This window comes from Ictalurus punctatus, chromosome 27 (genome assembly GCF_001660625.3).
Source record: "Ictalurus punctatus breed USDA103 chromosome 27, Coco_2.0, whole genome shotgun sequence".
Lineage (NCBI taxonomy): Eukaryota > Metazoa > Chordata > Actinopteri > Siluriformes > Ictaluridae > Ictalurus > Ictalurus punctatus.
The window spans coordinates 9,263,065-9,280,994 of record NC_030442.2 but is presented as its reverse complement, the minus strand read 5'-3'; the positions used below and the strand labels follow the sequence as shown (position 1 = coordinate 9,280,994).

At 35.9% G+C, this 17,930-nt stretch overlaps 2 protein-coding genes across 3 annotated transcripts; one reads left to right on the top strand and one right to left on the bottom strand.

The window, feature by feature from the left end:
• The first annotated feature begins 291 nt into the window (after positions 1–291).
• Positions 292–9,534, top strand: slc1a2a (solute carrier family 1 member 2a). Of its 2 annotated transcripts, XM_053676675.1 has the most exons (11): positions 318–451; positions 2,276–2,428; positions 3,262–3,512; positions 4,067–4,118; positions 4,179–4,232; positions 4,492–4,618; positions 4,812–5,045; positions 5,149–5,343; positions 5,608–5,742; positions 6,707–6,926; positions 7,510–9,534. In XM_053676675.1, the coding sequence occupies exons 1-11, from the start codon at positions 322–324 to the stop codon at positions 7,579–7,581; spliced, it is 1,623 nt and encodes a 540-aa protein (XP_053532650.1). In that variant the 5' UTR covers positions 318–321; the 3' UTR covers positions 7,582–9,534. The 2 variants fall into 2 exon arrangements, with proteins under 2 accessions (XP_047007619.2, XP_053532650.1); XM_047151663.2 differs by having other exon boundaries at positions 292–451; positions 4,067–4,232.
• A 181-nt stretch (positions 9,535–9,715) lies between these two features.
• cd44a (CD44 molecule (Indian blood group) a) lies at positions 9,716–14,909 on the bottom strand. Its single transcript, XM_017458726.3, has 5 exons — positions 14,760–14,909; positions 11,542–12,225; positions 11,308–11,367; positions 11,130–11,208; positions 9,716–10,785 (listed from the first exon to the last, which is right to left on the bottom strand). The coding sequence occupies exons 1-5, from the start codon at positions 14,818–14,820 to the stop codon at positions 10,590–10,592; spliced, it is 1,080 nt and encodes a 359-aa protein (XP_017314215.1). The 5' UTR covers positions 14,821–14,909; the 3' UTR covers positions 9,716–10,589.
• Between the last annotated feature and the right edge of the window lie 3,021 nt (positions 14,910–17,930).

Sequence of the window (17,930 nt, the reverse complement as noted above, 5' to 3'; positions counted from 1 at the left end):
ACAGTACCAAGGTTGCAGGACTGGTGGAACATGCCAGGACTGGTGGAAGATACCACTTAACAGTCACATGGTGTTTTTTTTTTTTACCTTGCAGAGTCTGGAGTTTAAAGTCACAAGCTGTCCTTTTTTATTCCCACAGACATAAACAAGTGCAGTGTACCAGAAACATATATTGTAGAAGGGCAGCAACAAATAGGCAATGGTTTGGCAATTAATGAGGAGAAACTAGACATGGGTATGCTTATGAAGTCAGTAAAAAAAATGTTAAAGACTTTTATAAGATCCATCTGTATTTCCATCTCTTCTGTCAGTGCCAACAGCATGGAGAAGCAAGTTGAGGTTCGAATGCATGAGTGTCACTTTGAAGCTCCAGCTCCCCCTCCAGGGCCAGCATGTGGAGGTCTCTGTAACAAATTCATGAAGAACTTGCTTCTAGCACTCACAGTGCTTGGTAAGACATCCTGATATAGACACAATCATATTTAACACACTGATAACAGCTACAATAGTCAGGACAGTGGTGGCTCATTGGTTTAAGCTCTGAGTTAGTGATCAGATGGTTATGAATATGAATTAACAGAACCATTGTTTGGCCTATGCCTTTTTCATTTTGGATAAAAGCATATGATACATGAATAAATGTGTGTATTTATTTAATTAATTAATATGATGATTTTTTAATTAAATAAATACATTCCTGGTTATTATGCATTATAAAACCATCAGAATAACACACTAACCATCTCTAATCACATGCACTAGCAGAAATATTTATGAAGGTGTCAGTGTATATATTTCAGGAACATTTAATTTATGGTTAAACTGTGAAAAATATCTAAAAAAAAAAAAAAAAAAAAAGCATATAATTGTACCTCATGAAATGGTAACCATCTCTATGTGGGGAAAAACCATACACACTGAGTAATAGAAAGGTGGAACCAATAACCTGTTATTATAGTGTATGTGGAGAATGGACTTATAACATCTGACTGTACATGTTCAGGGAATGTCCCATCTATTGTGGAATACACTACAAAGTAAAACCTTACATTGGAAATGACTAAATAAAATGAACAATCACTATTCAGATGTGTTGAAATGTCATATTTACTCATTTGGAAGTTTTCACAGTTGTGAGAACTCAGTAACTGAACATTGCTTGAAGAATTCAATATGATGGTTACAACCGTGTGTAAAATTTCAAGTAAGCGTAACTCTGTGTGACTGTGTGATTGTTTGAAGTTTTAATTACTCCAATAATATTAGTTTAAACCTAGACCAAACCTTCTTTCAAGCTTCTCCTGAACACCTTACAGATTACAAAATAATCTTTCTTGGTGTGTTCTTTTACTTAACTTCAATTCAGTTAGTTAACAAATACACCAATATGACCAATATAGGCCAGAGGTATTAAAATTAAAATTGGTAAAGGTCCAGTAATATAAAATTCTGCCGGTGTGGAGTTTCACATATTCTTCCCATGTCTCTGCAGGTGCCCTCTAGGTTCTCCGGTTTCCTTTCACCTTCCAAAAACATGCCATTAGGCAGATTGGTTAAGATAAATTGGCCGAAAATGTGAATGTGTGTGAATGTGTGTGAATGTGCACGTGTGTATGCGCGTATTGTACCCTGCAATGGACTGGTGTCCTAATGGTCCTGTGAAAGACTCTTTTTATATCCAACCATGTTACTGACCTGTTGCAAATTAACCTAATTAGTTGCAAAAATATCCTCCAGCTGTTTCTTTTTAGTAACACTTACTTTTCCAGCCTTTTCTTGCCCCCATCCCAACTTTTTGAGACGTGTTGCGGCCATAGAATTCAAAATTAACTTATTCTTTTTCCATAAAATGGTACATTTCCTCAGATTAAACATTTGATATGTTTTCTGTGTTCTATTGTGAATAACATATGGGTTTATGAGATTTTCAAATCATTGCATTCTGTTTTTATTTACATTTTACACAGCGTCCCAACTTTTTTGGAATTGGGGTTGTAGTAAACACTAAAGCAGTATCAAAAAATCAATAAATTGAGTAATGTTCAGTAAGTAGAAGGTAAATTATTTAAATTGAATATTTTTGTAACATTTAAAATACATAAATTGATTAGATTTAAGGTACTACAGCTGCTGATGAAAAGTCACGCAAATTATGGAGATACGATTTTATATACTGTAGAATATTGCATTTGAAAATAGAGGACATTTTTATTAAATACTACATGTCTGTCTTTACATATCTGTCCGATTCTATCTGATGCTGTGTTTTCTCCAGGTGTGATTGTAGGCTCAGTGGCTGGTGCCCTTCTGCGTTATGCATCTCCTCTTCACCCAGATGTTATCATGATCATCGCTTTCCCTGGTGATATTCTCATGAGAATGTTGAAGATGGTGATTTTGCCCCTGATCATCTCCAGTTTAATCACAGGTATTGTGCACAATATCACCTCCCACATACATACTTCTGTTGATCTCGGACAGGGCTATCCAATTTCGTTGGCTAGTGGAAAGCTGCATCCATTAAACACAATATTCAGTAATCATGTAGCTCGCCTAATTACAGCAAGTTGTGCTTGTCTGCACCTGCCTTCAAATAATTATTTTCCTCACTTGCTGCATGTCAGGTAGGCTTACAACAAACACACCATGAATTTCATTGTCTCATAAGCACCAGTTCATCACCAGTTCATCAGCACCAGTTGAGTGTCATTTCAGATCACAGACCACAGCCCGGTCACATAACCATGTCACATGCTGTTTCCCTACTGATTACAGTTTCCCTACTGATTTTATGTTTCCCTTTCATTAGTGCCTCTATGTAAGTCTCGAGAGTTCTTTGGTTCATTGTTAAGCTTATGTTGTCTGTTATGTGTTTCAACCCCTTGTTCTCCAAGTTCTTGTTTTGCTCATTTTATGAATCTTCTCTGGACTTTTGTTAGTTTTCTTTTGCCTGTTATACAAAAAAAGATTGCACTTGCATCCATCTTCACTGCTGACATATGTGCATATGTTAAAAGTTCTAAAAATATAATTTATTTATTTGTTTGTGTGTTAAATTGGACCAATAATGGTCATCATGTCTAATTGGCAATTAGGTAAAAAGTGAGATGTTAACTGTTAAGTTGAAATAACAGGAGACTGAAATAATAAGATAACTCAAAATAACAGCATACTGTCTTGAAATAACAAATTAACCATTAGAAATAATCACATATTAAGTTGAAATAAATTTGTACCAATCAATTATTTTATTTATTGCAGGTCTGGCAGGTTTAGATGCCAAATCTAGCAGTCGTCTCGGCACCAGAGCCATGGTGTATTACATGTCCACAACCATCATTGCTGCAGTGCTGGGGGTGCTTCTGGTTCTGGCTATCCACCCGGGCCACCCCAAACTAAGATCACATTTTGGAGAGGGCAAGAAGAACGATGATGTGTCCACTTTGGATGCCTTATTTGACCTAATCAGAAATCTCTTTCCAGAGAATCTGGTACAAGCTTGCTTTCAGCAGGTGGGTTTCAATTATCTATTTATGTTTCAAAGGAACATGAGGGTTCAATCAGCACCCAAACATTGGGTAAATACATTTGAGCATTTGAGTTTACTGCTGATGATACTTGCGTATAAGCTGCATCCATGATGTAATTGGTGGTTGGTTGTTAACAATAAAAAAGCTTAATGTAAAATGAGGATGATGATGGCTCCGATTGGGTAACATTGCTGCTTCACAGCTCCATGGTCCATCATCTGTGTCAAGTTTCACAAGTTCTCCCTGTGTCCATGTGGATTTCCTATGGGTTTTTCTTTCTGTCTTCCCACCTCAAAAAATCGTGTGGATAGTTGGTTTGGTTACACTTTTGCTCATAGGTGTGAATGTGTGTGCATGATGCACTGCAATGTCCTGTCCAGGGTGTAGGCTCTGGATGGAGATGAATGATGAATGAATAACAACAATACTACTACTAGTACTATTACTACTACTACTACTACTACTACTACTACTACTACTACTAATAATAATAATAATAATAATAATAATAATAATAATAATTGCTTTCTTTGCAGATTCAGACTGTTACAAATAAGGTAGAGGTAGCAACACCTCATCATCCACCTCATCATCCATCTCATCATCCACCTCATCATCGGTTTGGACGAAATACCACCAAATGGGCGGCAAAATATGTTATGAAGAAATCTCTTCAATTCAAGAGTGGCATGAATGTTTTAGGTGCATATACAGCATGTTTACACTAGATTACAAAATATAAGTAAACATATTAAAGATTATAACAAAAAGGGTAATACACATAGAAGTTCAAATGGCATTATGATCAGGGTTTAGGATATAAGTTTAAGAGGATTATGTCGTGTGAACAGCTTTGTTTATGGTGATTATGGTAAATTTGTATTTTAGGTCTGTCAGTAATCATAGTTCTGTATGTCTTCAGATCCTTATATAGGATTTACACCATGCTTTCTTTTGCTAGGGCTCATTGGTTTCTTTGTGGCTTTTGGAATCTGCATGGGAAAGATGGGGGAGAAAGCCAAGCTGATGATGGACTTCTTCAACGTTCTCAATGAAATCGTCATGAAACTTGTTGGCATGATTATGTGGTCAGTACATTGTGCTTGTTAAAGTCGTAGTATACATCAAAAGTCATATTGTTCGTCATAATTATTAAAGTCAGCCAAGCAAACTGTGCTACAACAATTTAACAGCAACATTTCAAATTAGTTTCTTAGTTAGTTAAGTAAGTAGTACTGGTTGTGTGCTACACACTCTTATGTTACTTTTTCCTTCTCGTAGGTATTCCCCTGTGGGCATTGCATGCCTGATCTGTGGCAAGATTATTTCCATTAATGACCTGGAGGTGGTGGCCAAGCAGTTGGGCATGTACATGCTCACAGTCATTGTGGGCCTCATCATCCATGGTGGCATATTCCTCCCACTGATATATTTTGTCATTGTTCGTAAAAACCCTTTTACATTTTTTATGGGAGTATTTCAAGCTTGGGTGACCGCTTTAGGAACAGCATCTAGGTAGGTCATTTTCCTGTACTTCCTATTTTATTAATTCAACATTAAAGAAAGCATCTAGATATGGCTTGGAGGCTGTAACTAATAATGTGTGTCTCTGTATTAGTGCTGGTACGCTGCCTGTTACGTTTCGTTGCCTGGAGGAAAACTTGGGCATTGATAAAAGGGTTACTCGATTTGTGCTTCCTGTTGGTGCGACAATCAACATGGATGGCACGGCACTTTATGAGGCAGTAGCAGCCATTTTCATCGCACAGATGAATGGAATAAAACTTGGTCCTGGTCAGATTGTTACAGTCAGGTAGGTTAAGCATTTGCGGCTTTGTGACAGATGACAGAAGTTCAAAAATGAGTTTCGCATTTGGTCTAAAATGTGGGTGTTAAATAAAGACTGGTTTTGGATTCACATTTTGCATTGTACTGTATCAACTTTATACATGTAACATCTGCAAATAATCATAATTAGCATTACAAATGATCTCAAAGTTATAATAGCGGTCACACCATTAATAGTTTCAACACTGCACCAAGTTAAGGTGAAAATAATGTTGTGATTTTGTTGAAGCCTGACAGCTACTCTTGCTAGTGTGGGAGCTGCCAGTATTCCCAGCGCTGGCCTCGTCACCATGCTGCTCATTCTCACCGCTGTGGGACTGCCCACCCAAGACATCAGCTTACTGATCGCTGTCGACTGGCTTCTGTGAGTAAATATGTGCAAGACTCTTCTTATATATATATATATATATATATATATATATATATATATATATATATATATATATATATATATAAACAACATAATAATAGTTAAGTGATTATTAAGGAGAACTAAATGTACTGTCATCAGGAGGAACTGTAGTGTAGTGATTTTGATCTGTAGGATGCAGTCACTATCAATAGGGTGCTCTGTCTTCAGTTTTACTTTTTGCAGTTGTAACTATCAACTAAGTAATTTAAACAATGGCAGAGATTTTGCTTTTCAGAGGTAAATATATTACTAGCCCAGGGGCCTGAGACAAACAGATTTCAGGGCCATAATATTTATTCATAGTTGCTTGGTGGACAGGTAGGTTCAACGACCAGAGAAAAAAAAAATCTGCTCATAGCTGAAACCTAAAAAAATTATGTTGTGACTTTTTATCAAGGTCGCAAGCATTATATGCTTTATTAGAAACTATTATATTAGAACTATATTAGAAACATCAGGAGAGGATATGGACTATGGCTAGGCAGTCATCCCCTCCACAGGAATTCATTATCTTTACCTGTATTAATGTTATTAACTAGCTAAATGGCTGGCCATATGCTTTGCATTAGCTACCATTTATAGTCCAGTCACTGAGGTTTCTAGGCAACCAAAATATGGGATTGGGCAGCGCACTGGAGTTTCCACTAGTACTTAATAATATAATATAATATAATATAATATAATATAATATAATATAATATAATATAATGACTAACTGACTAACTAATTATTAGCAACAGAAAGCAATATTTGTGGAAGTACATGCACTAAATGTCAGATGTGTGTGTGTGTGTGTGTGTGTGTGCGCGCGCATTTAAGAGCTAACAGAAAAACATAATCCAGCTAGGAATGATAAATGGCCTGTCAATAAATTAAGCTGTGGCACATGGCTCTGTGTCTCATTCCAACTCAATAGGGATCGCTTCCGAACATCGGTCAACGTTATTGGAGACTCTTATGGAGCGGGCATCGTGTACCACCTCACCAAAGATGAGCTCAACATGCTTGATGCCCAGCAGATGAGAACAGATGACTTCGAGATGACCAAATCACAATCCTTATATGAGAATAACACAAACCATGGTGTATATGCATCGTACAACTCCTCTCCACAAGTGCTAATAGATGACTGCAAGGTACATAACACTCTCACAGATATAGAAACTTGCATGTAGAAGATACATTTTGGTTTTGTGTATAAATGGTCATTAGTGACACAAATGACAGAGTAAGATTTCCTTTTAGTCTGGTAGTAGACTGTAAACCCAAGCTGGCTTTGGGTTGTTTTCTTTTAAACCTATGTGTACTGTGTAGCTGATAACAAAGACTGCTATTTCCTCAAAATCAAAAATGTTTTTGAAAATGTTGCAATGATACTGTGATTAATTTTTTTGGCCATTTCAACTATCCAAAGTGTTTTTCATTTCATTGTGTTTGAAAGCTCTGGTATTTTCCCATACTTTTTTCCTGCACTATTATCTTTTGTAGTTGAAAAGATATCCCTGAATCTTTTTCTTTAAAACTGTAGGCCAAAGTTATTCTGTCCATTACAATAGTTAATATGATACTTTTCTTCGCATCTTTTGTACCACTTGCTTTGGACAAAGATTCCTTGAGAAAAACACAATGTAATGCTAATCCCTTTAGGTCCACTTTTCATTTTATATTCATTGAATGTGCCTGGTCCAACAGTTAGCTGTCCATGACAATTGCTTTCAGATCAACTTGACCCCAAATGGCTCTCCTGCTGTCTTTTCCATTATTGAGGAGGAACCTTGGACTCAAGAGTAAAACAGCACAAAGATCCAGCTTCGCCTTATGCCGAGTGCTACAAGCTTGCTATTCTGGGTGAAAACAATTTAATGAATGCAGACTTTACATTTATGATGACAACCACAAGCATCAAACAACTATTTGCATGCATTATACCAGCACAAACAATTGTATAATGAACTCCTCATGATCTTGGTGACTTAGGTTAAAGTTTGTTCTCCATTCTGTTGTTAGGGATTTATGCCTGTGATCTTAAGGTTGAAATCAGTGGTTGACATAAGTAAGGTTCCAGTGCAACTGTCCTCTCCCATGATGGCTGTACCTTTGAGTGAGGGCCAAACCCTCTACCTGCTCATTGCTGCGAACTTGAGTAAGACCCCATGACTCCTAATTGCTGATGGCTGAGCCAGTGAGCAAAGTTAAAACCTTTAACTGGCAGAATTTCTCTGAATTTCATCATTTTGTATATTTATTGCAGTCTGTGAAGAGTTCCAGATCAGGTTTAGGGGCCAAATACAAGTTTTTGTCCAAAATTCCACATATGGTGTGTCTAACGTAGGGGTTTCCATGTAATTGGGAGACAAGAATTCCCAACCTATACTCTGAAAGAGCAATCTGAGGACCCCATCAACTACCCTCCCAATACTTTATTACTTGTTAATCAGAAATATATGTAAAGCCACAAATGTTTGGGCGCACTGTTAGTGGCCAGATGATGGAAGTGCAACTTGCCCTCACTGACTTGACTTAGACGGATTAAGCCTTGGTGGTGGCACTCGAGATCAGCCTCTTACCATGACAGGCATTCAACGCGGGGCTGGATTTTGCATTCAATGCTAATTTTAACCACCAACGAAAATGCCACCCAAGTAATTAAACAACCAGAACAGACACAAAGGCTGGTGTCAAACACTGGCAAATGGTTATATATATGAGGACAGCTTATTTGGTACCACCTTTGACATTCACAGATTCCTGAGTTACAGTGTTCATGATTTAGTGATTGTCAAATGAGTTGGTATGCTGACATAATTCTAAAGTTTATGAACTATGTATTCAGCCCATGCATGTATGCACACATTTAATTTAATTTGATTTGATTAAAAACCATGTCTTGCATGCAGCAAATGTAAACTGTACAGAATGCAAAGATAAGTAATATTAACTCCCAAACCACTTTCTTTAATCCTACAGAAAGTAAACTGTAAAACTGAATGGATTTTGCCGCATTGCCGCAGTGGTGTTATATAAGGCTCTCATCACACATCACATACACTGCCAATGATGTATTTAAATAGAGGGAGGGAAAAAAGAAAAAAAAAATGATCATGGAAAAAATAGAATCCATCCTGATTCACCGTGAAAATACACCCTTTACTTGTACTATAGTGATCTATCATTACTTTTAATTGTCCAATCATTTACTAATCTTGCTATTCATCTTAAAGTGCCTCTTTGCACTTTGTGTATTTACCATTATTTAGGTTTTCTTATGTGACCTGTGAAAGTATTATTAATTCTATATCGAAATATAATAATAATTTACAGTATATAGTTTTGAAGCCTTGTACTCAGCATTTTGTTAATGGTTTACTACAACATAAACAAATAGCATTCAAATCTTAACTGAAAAGATTTTTCCACAGCCTGTTTGGATCAGATTTTCTGGTGTAGCATGTAACATGGTTTTATCCAGCGAATTCTTTTATTTCAGAATTAATTTCTGATTATAATATTAGTGACTATTAATTAATGCAGAAAACCTAGAGGATACCTTTAGTTAAGGATACCATTACATATACAGTATTACATATGCAGTACTTTTAATACCATGAAAACTGGTGGAGTACAGACAGTGTTTAAGTTCAGGAGTATTTTAAGTAGAACTGTGTAAATGTGTATATTATTAAGGTGTACATGCTCAGGCAGGGCCTGACACAACACCCAGGTTTTTTGTCAGCTGAGATTTTTATTCATATGCTAATGAATGTGTGTGCAAATGTTTTTAAAGTGATGTTTTTTGTTTTGTTTTGTGTTCTGTGTTATTCCAGATTTACTCCAAGATAAATTTTCAAAACAAGATTTACTTTTTGAATGTGATTTTCCTCTATTTTCTATGGATGCAGATGTTAAATTGTAAATAATGGAAACATTATTATTTTATGTGTCTTTTATTTTGAGCTCAAATAAACTAAAATACACATTGTTCCATAAAATGTTTAATTCTCTTCATCAAGACAATGTGCAATCAACCTCACCAACCCCACAGGAATAAAATATGAATTGGGGACAAACGTTCTTGTCCTCATAATGAGAAATGTATTAAAAGAATTAGACAGACTATAATTAGGAGCTTTGTGCATGTAAACATGAGGACCGGCAAAAGGAGCTCACAAATTATTTTCTCATGTTACAGTGCTTATAAGAGTATGTGGTCCTCACAAAAGTCACACATTTTATTGCTAATTAAGCACATTTGTAATTCCAAACATAAACAGGTATATCTTATGCATGTCAAATAAAAGTAGCATTTCATTGTTCTATGCTTGATTATCTGAAAGCATTATATTTTAGTACACAGTACTTACAGGTGGGTATTTACAAATAACAATAGTGAAATAGTGTAATAACATTTCATAATAGTTTAATAACATTTTAACTAGCAATTCTCTAGTTATTCACTGCAATTAATTAACAAGCACTTTTCTTTCAAAATTGAAACCAGTAGAGTTAATATTAAAAAGGTGCAACTTCATGCTTGTGATTAAAAAGAAAGAAGAAAATTAGAAACTAAGCTGTAAGCGATAAGTGATAATGGAAAGGATTTACAGTGAGAAGTGCATTTCATTAAAGTGTGGTTTGTCTGTAAGGTGATTAGCATTTATCCATGAAGCACATTAACGGTAACAAATCAGGCCGAACACTAGCATTAGCTAGGAAAAAAATCAACTTAATCTCTTTGTTCATTAGCTGATGATGGTTAATGGTCAGGGCTTAGAGCTCACTTCCTTTACTTCCCACTAGTACTACATCAGATATTCTTTTTCTGGAACTTCATCAAGGCTGATAATGGTATGGTTTTTCCTCTCTTCATTTTGTGAGCTCATGAGTGCCACTATTTCCTTCTCTGATATGGGGAGAGTTGCTGCTTTGTCATATTCCTCATGTTTCTTCGACTCTGTGGAGTTGATATTGAGGCATTTCCTACTAGGCCCGTACCACCTAAACAAGAAAAAAAAAATGAAACAAGTTGTTATTATTACTATTATTATTATTATTATCACTATTATTATTATTATTATTATTATTATTATTATTAGTAGTAGTAGTAGTAGTAGTAGTAGTAGTAGTAGTTTATAATTGTTAGTTTTTAATTAGCTACATGATGTTATTTACTGTAAATGACTACAGATAGCCAGTGATATTATTTATCTGAAATCTTGATAAGTACATACTTTCATTACAAAATAAGGAAATAGTCTTAAAATGAAAGCACCCCAGAAAATATCTATCATATAATCATAAGTATCTAGCATATGTTATGTAGTTTAAAACAAGTACTGTACATGTCTTTGGTGGCAATCCCAGCAAACACGCAGATAACAGCTCCAAGTGTAAGGCATAATGCTAAAATGAGAAGCCAACCTAGACAGAAGAAAAACAGAATATTGACAAGATTATACAGGGTTTGATAAAAGAAGAAAATGATCAACAATGGCATGCAATGTCATTACATTAACTCACCAGGTGTGCCGTCTTTAACCCGTGCAGATATAGTGGGTTCTGGATCCGGCACAGAAAACACTGCATAGAGAAAATATAATCTGAGAGTTAAACATTATGATTTTGCATTGCACCACCATTCAGTGGAATAGCTTATATATTTTTGAAAGATTTAACTAAAGTTGTACAAGTAATTTTCCAAGAATATACTATTTTGTGTCACATCATAGTGATTAAATGATGGAATACCTTTACCTGTTAGATCTTGATTACTTTCATCTAAGGGTTTTTCCACTGCTACTTCTTTGTTTTTGTGTGCTATAATTTCAGCTTCTACAATAATGGTTGACGTAGTTGTCAGCCAATCTGAGGTGGGAACTTCAGGCCCCATCCTAGATTCACCATTCTTTTCTGCTGAATCAAATACAAGTGTAGAGTTGTCGAGCTCTCCAGAAGTACGGACAGTGGTGGTGAACTGGAGATCCTCTTCCTGCTTCTCATTGAGAGTCTCTGAAAACATGCCGGAACCCTCGCTGCTAATGTCCACTTCAGCCACAGTTTCTATGGCAGTGTGCATCTCAATAACTTGTTCAGGGAACATACCCGAGCCTTCAGCATTCTCCTCGGGGGACAGTGTGGTGGTTTGGCTTGAGCCAACTGTGTTCAAAACAGCAGCACTCTCATTCTTTGGAAGTTCCTTAGCAATTTCATTGGTGAACTCTGTACTAGCCTTTGGGGGTTTGGCGATAGTTACTGTTGGCAGACTATCTTTCTGAAACAGGGATAGATTTGCTTCTGGGTTTAGTGAGTCATGGGTAGTAATGACATTGTAATTATCCTGTGGTTTCTCAGTTTTGGTAGGTCCTTTAGTGCCAACTATAAAACCTTCAGCCATTGCCTCTTCAAGGAAGTCATCTTGTTCGAGATTTGCAGTCAGGCCTATGCGGGGGGGGGGGGGGGGGGGGGTGTAGATCATATAACATATGGTTACAGAAGAGACAATTTAATAGATTAATAATTTCTCATAATCCAAATAAGTCATAGCCTATTCCCACCCACTAGCTAGGGTTCTTGTACAATTACCAAGAATGATACATGCTTCTTTCGAAGACAGGTGAATAAAATGACTTGATCTTTTCAAACTGCTGCTCATTCCATGGAGTAACCCACTTTCACAAATGTGTATTCTATATTCTGAGCTAATAGAAGCTTATAATTGCTAATGTCTTTCTGACTGACAGAGGAGAAAGGAATGATGTCTTTCTCATATAGACAGCAGGACCAGTTATGCTCTCTTGGGTGATATACTAGATATATTGGGAATCTTTAAGACAATCTGGAGCCCTATAGCGTAATTTTCAATTAAGACTCAGGCAGCATTGATCAAGCAGCTGATTTATGATGTTATATCATTTGTTTGATCTGGATTTTATTCTAGAGAATTCCTAAAGCAACCAGGAGTTCCTGTTCAAACATGCATTTCTCAGTAAACTGAGTTTCAGGGTGTGTTGTTAGTTGGTTTAGACTTGTGTATTCAGTGAATCCAAATGTTTCACATGTGTGGGTGGATTAATGAAATTGTAATGTTTGGTATTGTGCTTTGCCACTAACTAGACTACAACTGGACACAAGCTGCCTTAAACCCTGCTGCTTTCATTCATAGCTTGGCAATGGAAACTTACTAGACAAATATAGAGTAGTCAATACCCAGACTTCTCGTATCTAAACTTAAAAAAAAAAAAAGTGTACATCCATATCACTTGGACAACTCTTTGAACACATAGTATTTTAACAGGGGGCACATTTCCCTATTACTTATGTAAAGTTATAAAGACAAAGTTGTTTTCCTTTTACATTTCTTGTTTTGTAATTTGATGAATGTTCTGCTCATTTTGTTACTAGACATTTTTTAATTTATTTGGCTTTCCACTACCCATCACAACCTCACATCATTAAATGACTCCATATCACCATTCAGTTGCTGTCACAGTAAGGTTAAAAATGGCTGAGAAGGATGAACTTAGAGGAAACTCATTGGAAGCAGAGGACTGCTGGCCTTGACATGTCAAATATCTATCTACCTATTGTAGATAAATAAATATCTATCCACATATTGTATCTATATCTATCTATCTACCTATCTATCTATCTATCTATCTATCTATCTATCTATCTATCTATATATATATATATATATATATATATATATATATATATATATATATATATATATAAATTCTGTTTATTTCCATCAAATGTATTGAGCTCAGCATCGTCACTGCCACCACCATAGCCACTGCTTATTCCCAGATGTAAATCTGACCCTGTGTAACTTGAGCAGTCATTTCAGCAGAATGAGGCCTCTGGCTGCTCTCGATTCATTTGCGTGGAGATAAAACATGAAATATGAACTGAATCGATGTAAATATTGTTCCCATAAAAGCTTACAGTTGTTAGCAAGTCCTCTTTCACGTGTACCGATTGCACATTGATGTAGGGGGAGTGCATGCAGTCCAGGCCAACACTGTACAGTATGTATAATACTCACTGCTTTTTAGCACATTTCTCAGTGCAATATGTCTGTAACAAATAAATAAATAAATAAATAATCCTCATTTGAAAGGACTCAGCCATGCACAAGTATAGAATTTGTGTGTCTCATTTTTCACTTCAACTTTGGTATTCACTGTTACTTTTTCAATACTGCTTTGTTAATTGGTATCTACTGATAAGTCACTCATATTTCAGTAAAGAAATCTCTCCGGTTTCTAACAATGGCACGACATGCTCAAAAAGAAAAAAGCATGATAAGCCATGTTGCATTCACATTCCAACGCTTTTTGTGTGATTTGGCTGTACAGTAACAATTTGGTTTTAGTGCATTACAATGATCTCATTTATACAAATGAGCAGTTGAGGGTTAAGGGCCAAAAATTCCATTTAACCGAAAGCAGTAATGGCTTCTGTGGGTAATTCAGACCTATGACTGTACATCTACATAGATACTGTAAAAGCTTATTAATCTTAATAAATCTGCCATGTTTCAGTGAAATAGTCAGATACAACACAGACTACTGTGTACACATCATGATTAATGAAGACCCAGGTTTCTACTTTGTTCTAGCACATTCTGAGATACTTTTGGACTCACTTTTCCCTGTATTCTATGTAGCTGATTAAAAGAAACAATTTGAGTTTTTTCCTCTGTAAAACATAAAAAACATAACTTTATTGGACATTAAGATTTCACACATCTTATGTGGTACTGCTGACCTTTAACCTGATTCAGGACTTACTAATTCATCAAAATATGTGGTGGAAAGACTTTTGCAGCACTTTTATCACAGTGTCAGGACCATTAACAGCTCTACGCTTGGACTGGATTGTATATTATTTTGGATATAATCATCTACCAAACAATTATGTGCAAAATTGAATTTTTAATAAATTCAACATTCAAAAACATCACTCACCTTGAGATGTCTGAAGTAACACCAGTCCAGATGTGACCATGACAAGCAGAAGAGTATGCATAATTAATGCTGCTGATTGTGTATGATAAAGTCTATAGTCAGTTCCAGAGCCAAACTTTTCAGAATGTGAGATGTGGAAATGTGCCTCACCTCTTTTATAAACTTGAGTCATGATTTTGACGACACACTGTGAGGCAAGATGGGTGGTGCAAGCGCCAACACACCCTGTTTAGTGCATCACTTTCTTCCTGTCTCACCTGGCTGATCACCATCATTAGCACACCTAAGAGTCTGTGCTGAACACTTACAGCAGCTTATGTGGATCTTCATAGACGTCACAACTCCTCTTGCTCTGCTTAAATCAAATCTTCCATACACATGCTTAATTACAGTGCTAAAGTATATTTAGTGAGAGCTTGGGTGAGATTTACTCAGGAACTAATGCAGCTCTTTAGGAAAGTTGTTTCTTGTATTTTGTTTCTGGTGTCTGGTGACATTATAAATAAATATATATATATATGTATATGTATATATATATATATATATATATATATGTGTGTGTGTGTGTGTGTGTGTGTGTGTGTGTGTGTGTGTGTGTGTGTGTGTGTTCACATGCCCATATGTGATTGATGAGGAAATGAAAATTAAATAAAAGTCAAGTTAACACACATCAGATGCAGGTGTAGATTTTATTGGTCTGGAAGGCAGCCTTCAGGCATGTTGAATCAGCGTGGTGATGAAAGTGTTTGGATGACTCAGGTAAATACACCCTTTCTTCCCCATTTGTGCAAATACGGCAAATACGCCTTTACTTCCTGTGCCTCGTATGGCATTGTCTCATTTAAAAAAAAAAAAAAACGTGTTGTATGATTTTGATCTGAATTCATTTAAATTGCAAAAATGTACGCTGGTATAAAGTGAGATCACCCAGCAAATCTCATCTAGTTCTCCAGAAGCAATGAGGTTAGTTAAGAAGATGAAATTTTATCAATGAGTTCTAATGAATCCATGAGATTCTTACTCATGCAATAATACATTTATGTAATAGGACACCTGATCCTATTCTTAAGACATACAGATTCAGGATTTGCCCTGTTTGCTGACTACAGAATGTTCATAAAGATTATATTTCTGTGGTTAGTGTTTTGTTGCTGCTTGACTGGGGCCCTGTTCAACTATTATCCTCAATTCAAAATTATCTTCATCATGATAATTTTCTAAATATCTGTTAATATATAGTATAATCATGTCAAATTACTAAATTTTCACTGTTCCAAAGGCCGGGTGTAAAAGAAGGTAAAATAGGTCAGAGCACAGATCCTTGTGGTACAGCACCAGCTAAAAGAGGGCACATGTAGGACATGATGGAAATTAAGAAATTTGCTATACACAATAAGGAAAGTCATTAATTCAATATGGGGATACGCATTACAAGGGGAGGTTAGTAATCTTTACAAGAAATAAGATAGGGGAGGGGCTGAGGTGGACAACAACTAGAAAGAGAAAGACTTTTAAATTCTTTAGGGTTCATTTTGATTTGATTAATTTATTATTTTTATTTTTTTTACATGAGCAGCACATATTGGAAAAATAACCAAAAATTTCATACTGTTAAATATAATGAGATGTCTGGTATTAAATGGGAAGCCAAAAAGACCATTAATATTGCATTGATTAGATTAATTATAGATTTGTGTCAACACAATATGGATCAGAGACATTGCTTGAGAAATTAAATAACATTCAAACTCAGGTTCTAAGAAGCTGTGAGTTGGCAATGCTATCCACTGCACAACTATACCATGCATGAGTCGATCGAGTTAATTTAATCTCTTCCTGTCAGCACTAACACCCTAGTGTCGTCTTGTCATCTTGTCGTTTTCTCACACAATTTTTTAATGCCACTATGATCATGTTAATAGCAGTCATTGGATCAAACGCACTCAACAGATTTTTTTTATGTAAACCATACATATTCTTTTTTGTGTGTGTGTATGAATGGGAGTGGCATAAATACAACTTAGCCCAAGAGTAGCGAAATTTTCAAATCCAACCTGGAATTATACACACAATTAGAATCAGCAAATCAAGTTCAGTTTATGGGGGTTTGAGCATATTTGAGACCAGAGGGAAATGAGAATGCTGATAAAGCAGCTAAGTAAGTGGTTAGCCATGATAGAGTTGACATTGAAATACCAATAAGTAAAGCAGAAATTAAATTTCACATGGAAAGTGGTGGTGAGAAAATGCCAACAGTTGGGAAAGCAAGAGAAATAAATGAAAGACGTTTTAACATTCAGAAGAAGGTTGGGCCAGGAAATGTAAGAGATAGGAACAGAAGAGAAGAAGTTATATTCACTAGTAATGAATGTGGTTTGAGAGAAATGTGTAATGACGAATTAAATCTAAAAATTCTACTACAGGATGAATAACAAAGGCTTACATTATAAGCACAACACTTAGATTATTAAAGGATACAGAGTTGGTGAAAAGAATATATACTAAAGTAAAAATACAACCTTGAAAACTGAAAGACTCTATCCCTACTAAAGTGACTGATACAGCAGTGCTTTAGTCCTTTCTATAACACTCTCTCTTCCTTCAAATTACATGGAAATACTATCAATAACATCAATCTTGTGGATGACTAACTACCCGAGCCAAACCTTTGCCATGACTCACGCCAGCATCATATTGCACATTGCACAAGCTAGAGTTCTGACGTTCAGAATAAGAGCACAATTACAAGTGTGATCTTGCTTTTATACAACAGTTCTATAAACAAAAGTACAGATGCACAAATAGCCCGACAGCCCATAGTAGCTTTAGTAACAGTTTCAATGTAAAACTGTTGCTAGAATTGGAAGAGCAAACAAAGAGTGATACAAACAGTGAAATGTACCAGTGCTGTTATAGTAAATATCAGCAATCTTAGAACAGTACTTGTCCAATGAAACTAGTGGACTGAGACTAACTGAAGAACTAAAGTTGCATTTCATTCTGGAACGTCCGATGTTTTCTATCCTCACTACTTCTGCATTGGATTTTGGCATAAATATGACATTGAATGTTGTTGGAAAATAGTGGATGACAAAAGTAGCTTTTTGTTCTTCTTTTATTAGGCGCCAACAATGAAACCTCTCTGCTAAACCTTATGTCTGTCATCATTAT

Bases quoted from the DNA above. Each gene is read 5' to 3' on its own strand.
- slc1a2a (XM_047151663.2), top strand. From the start codon at position 322: ATGGAGAAGCAAGTTGAGGTTCGAATGCATGAGTGTCACTTTGAAGCT. The intron at 3,513-4,066 runs GTGGGTTTCAAT...CTTTCTTTGCAG, and splicing joins TACAAGCTTGCTTTCAGCAG to ATTCAGACTGTTACAAATAA. The intron at 4,233-4,491 runs GTGCATATACAG...TTCTTTTGCTAG, and splicing joins GAGTGGCATGAATGTTTTAG to GGCTCATTGGTTTCTTTGTG.
- cd44a (XM_017458726.3), bottom strand. From the start codon at position 14,820: ATGCATACTCTTCTGCTTGTCATGGTCACATCTGGACTGGTGTTACTT. The intron at 12,226-14,759 runs GTGAGTGATGTT...CCCCCCGCATAG, and splicing joins GTTACTTCAGACATCTCAAG to GCCTGACTGCAAATCTCGAA. The intron at 10,786-11,129 runs GTACAGTACTTG...TTTCTTGTTTAG, and splicing joins GGGATTGCCACCAAAGACAT to GTGGTACGGGCCTAGTAGGA.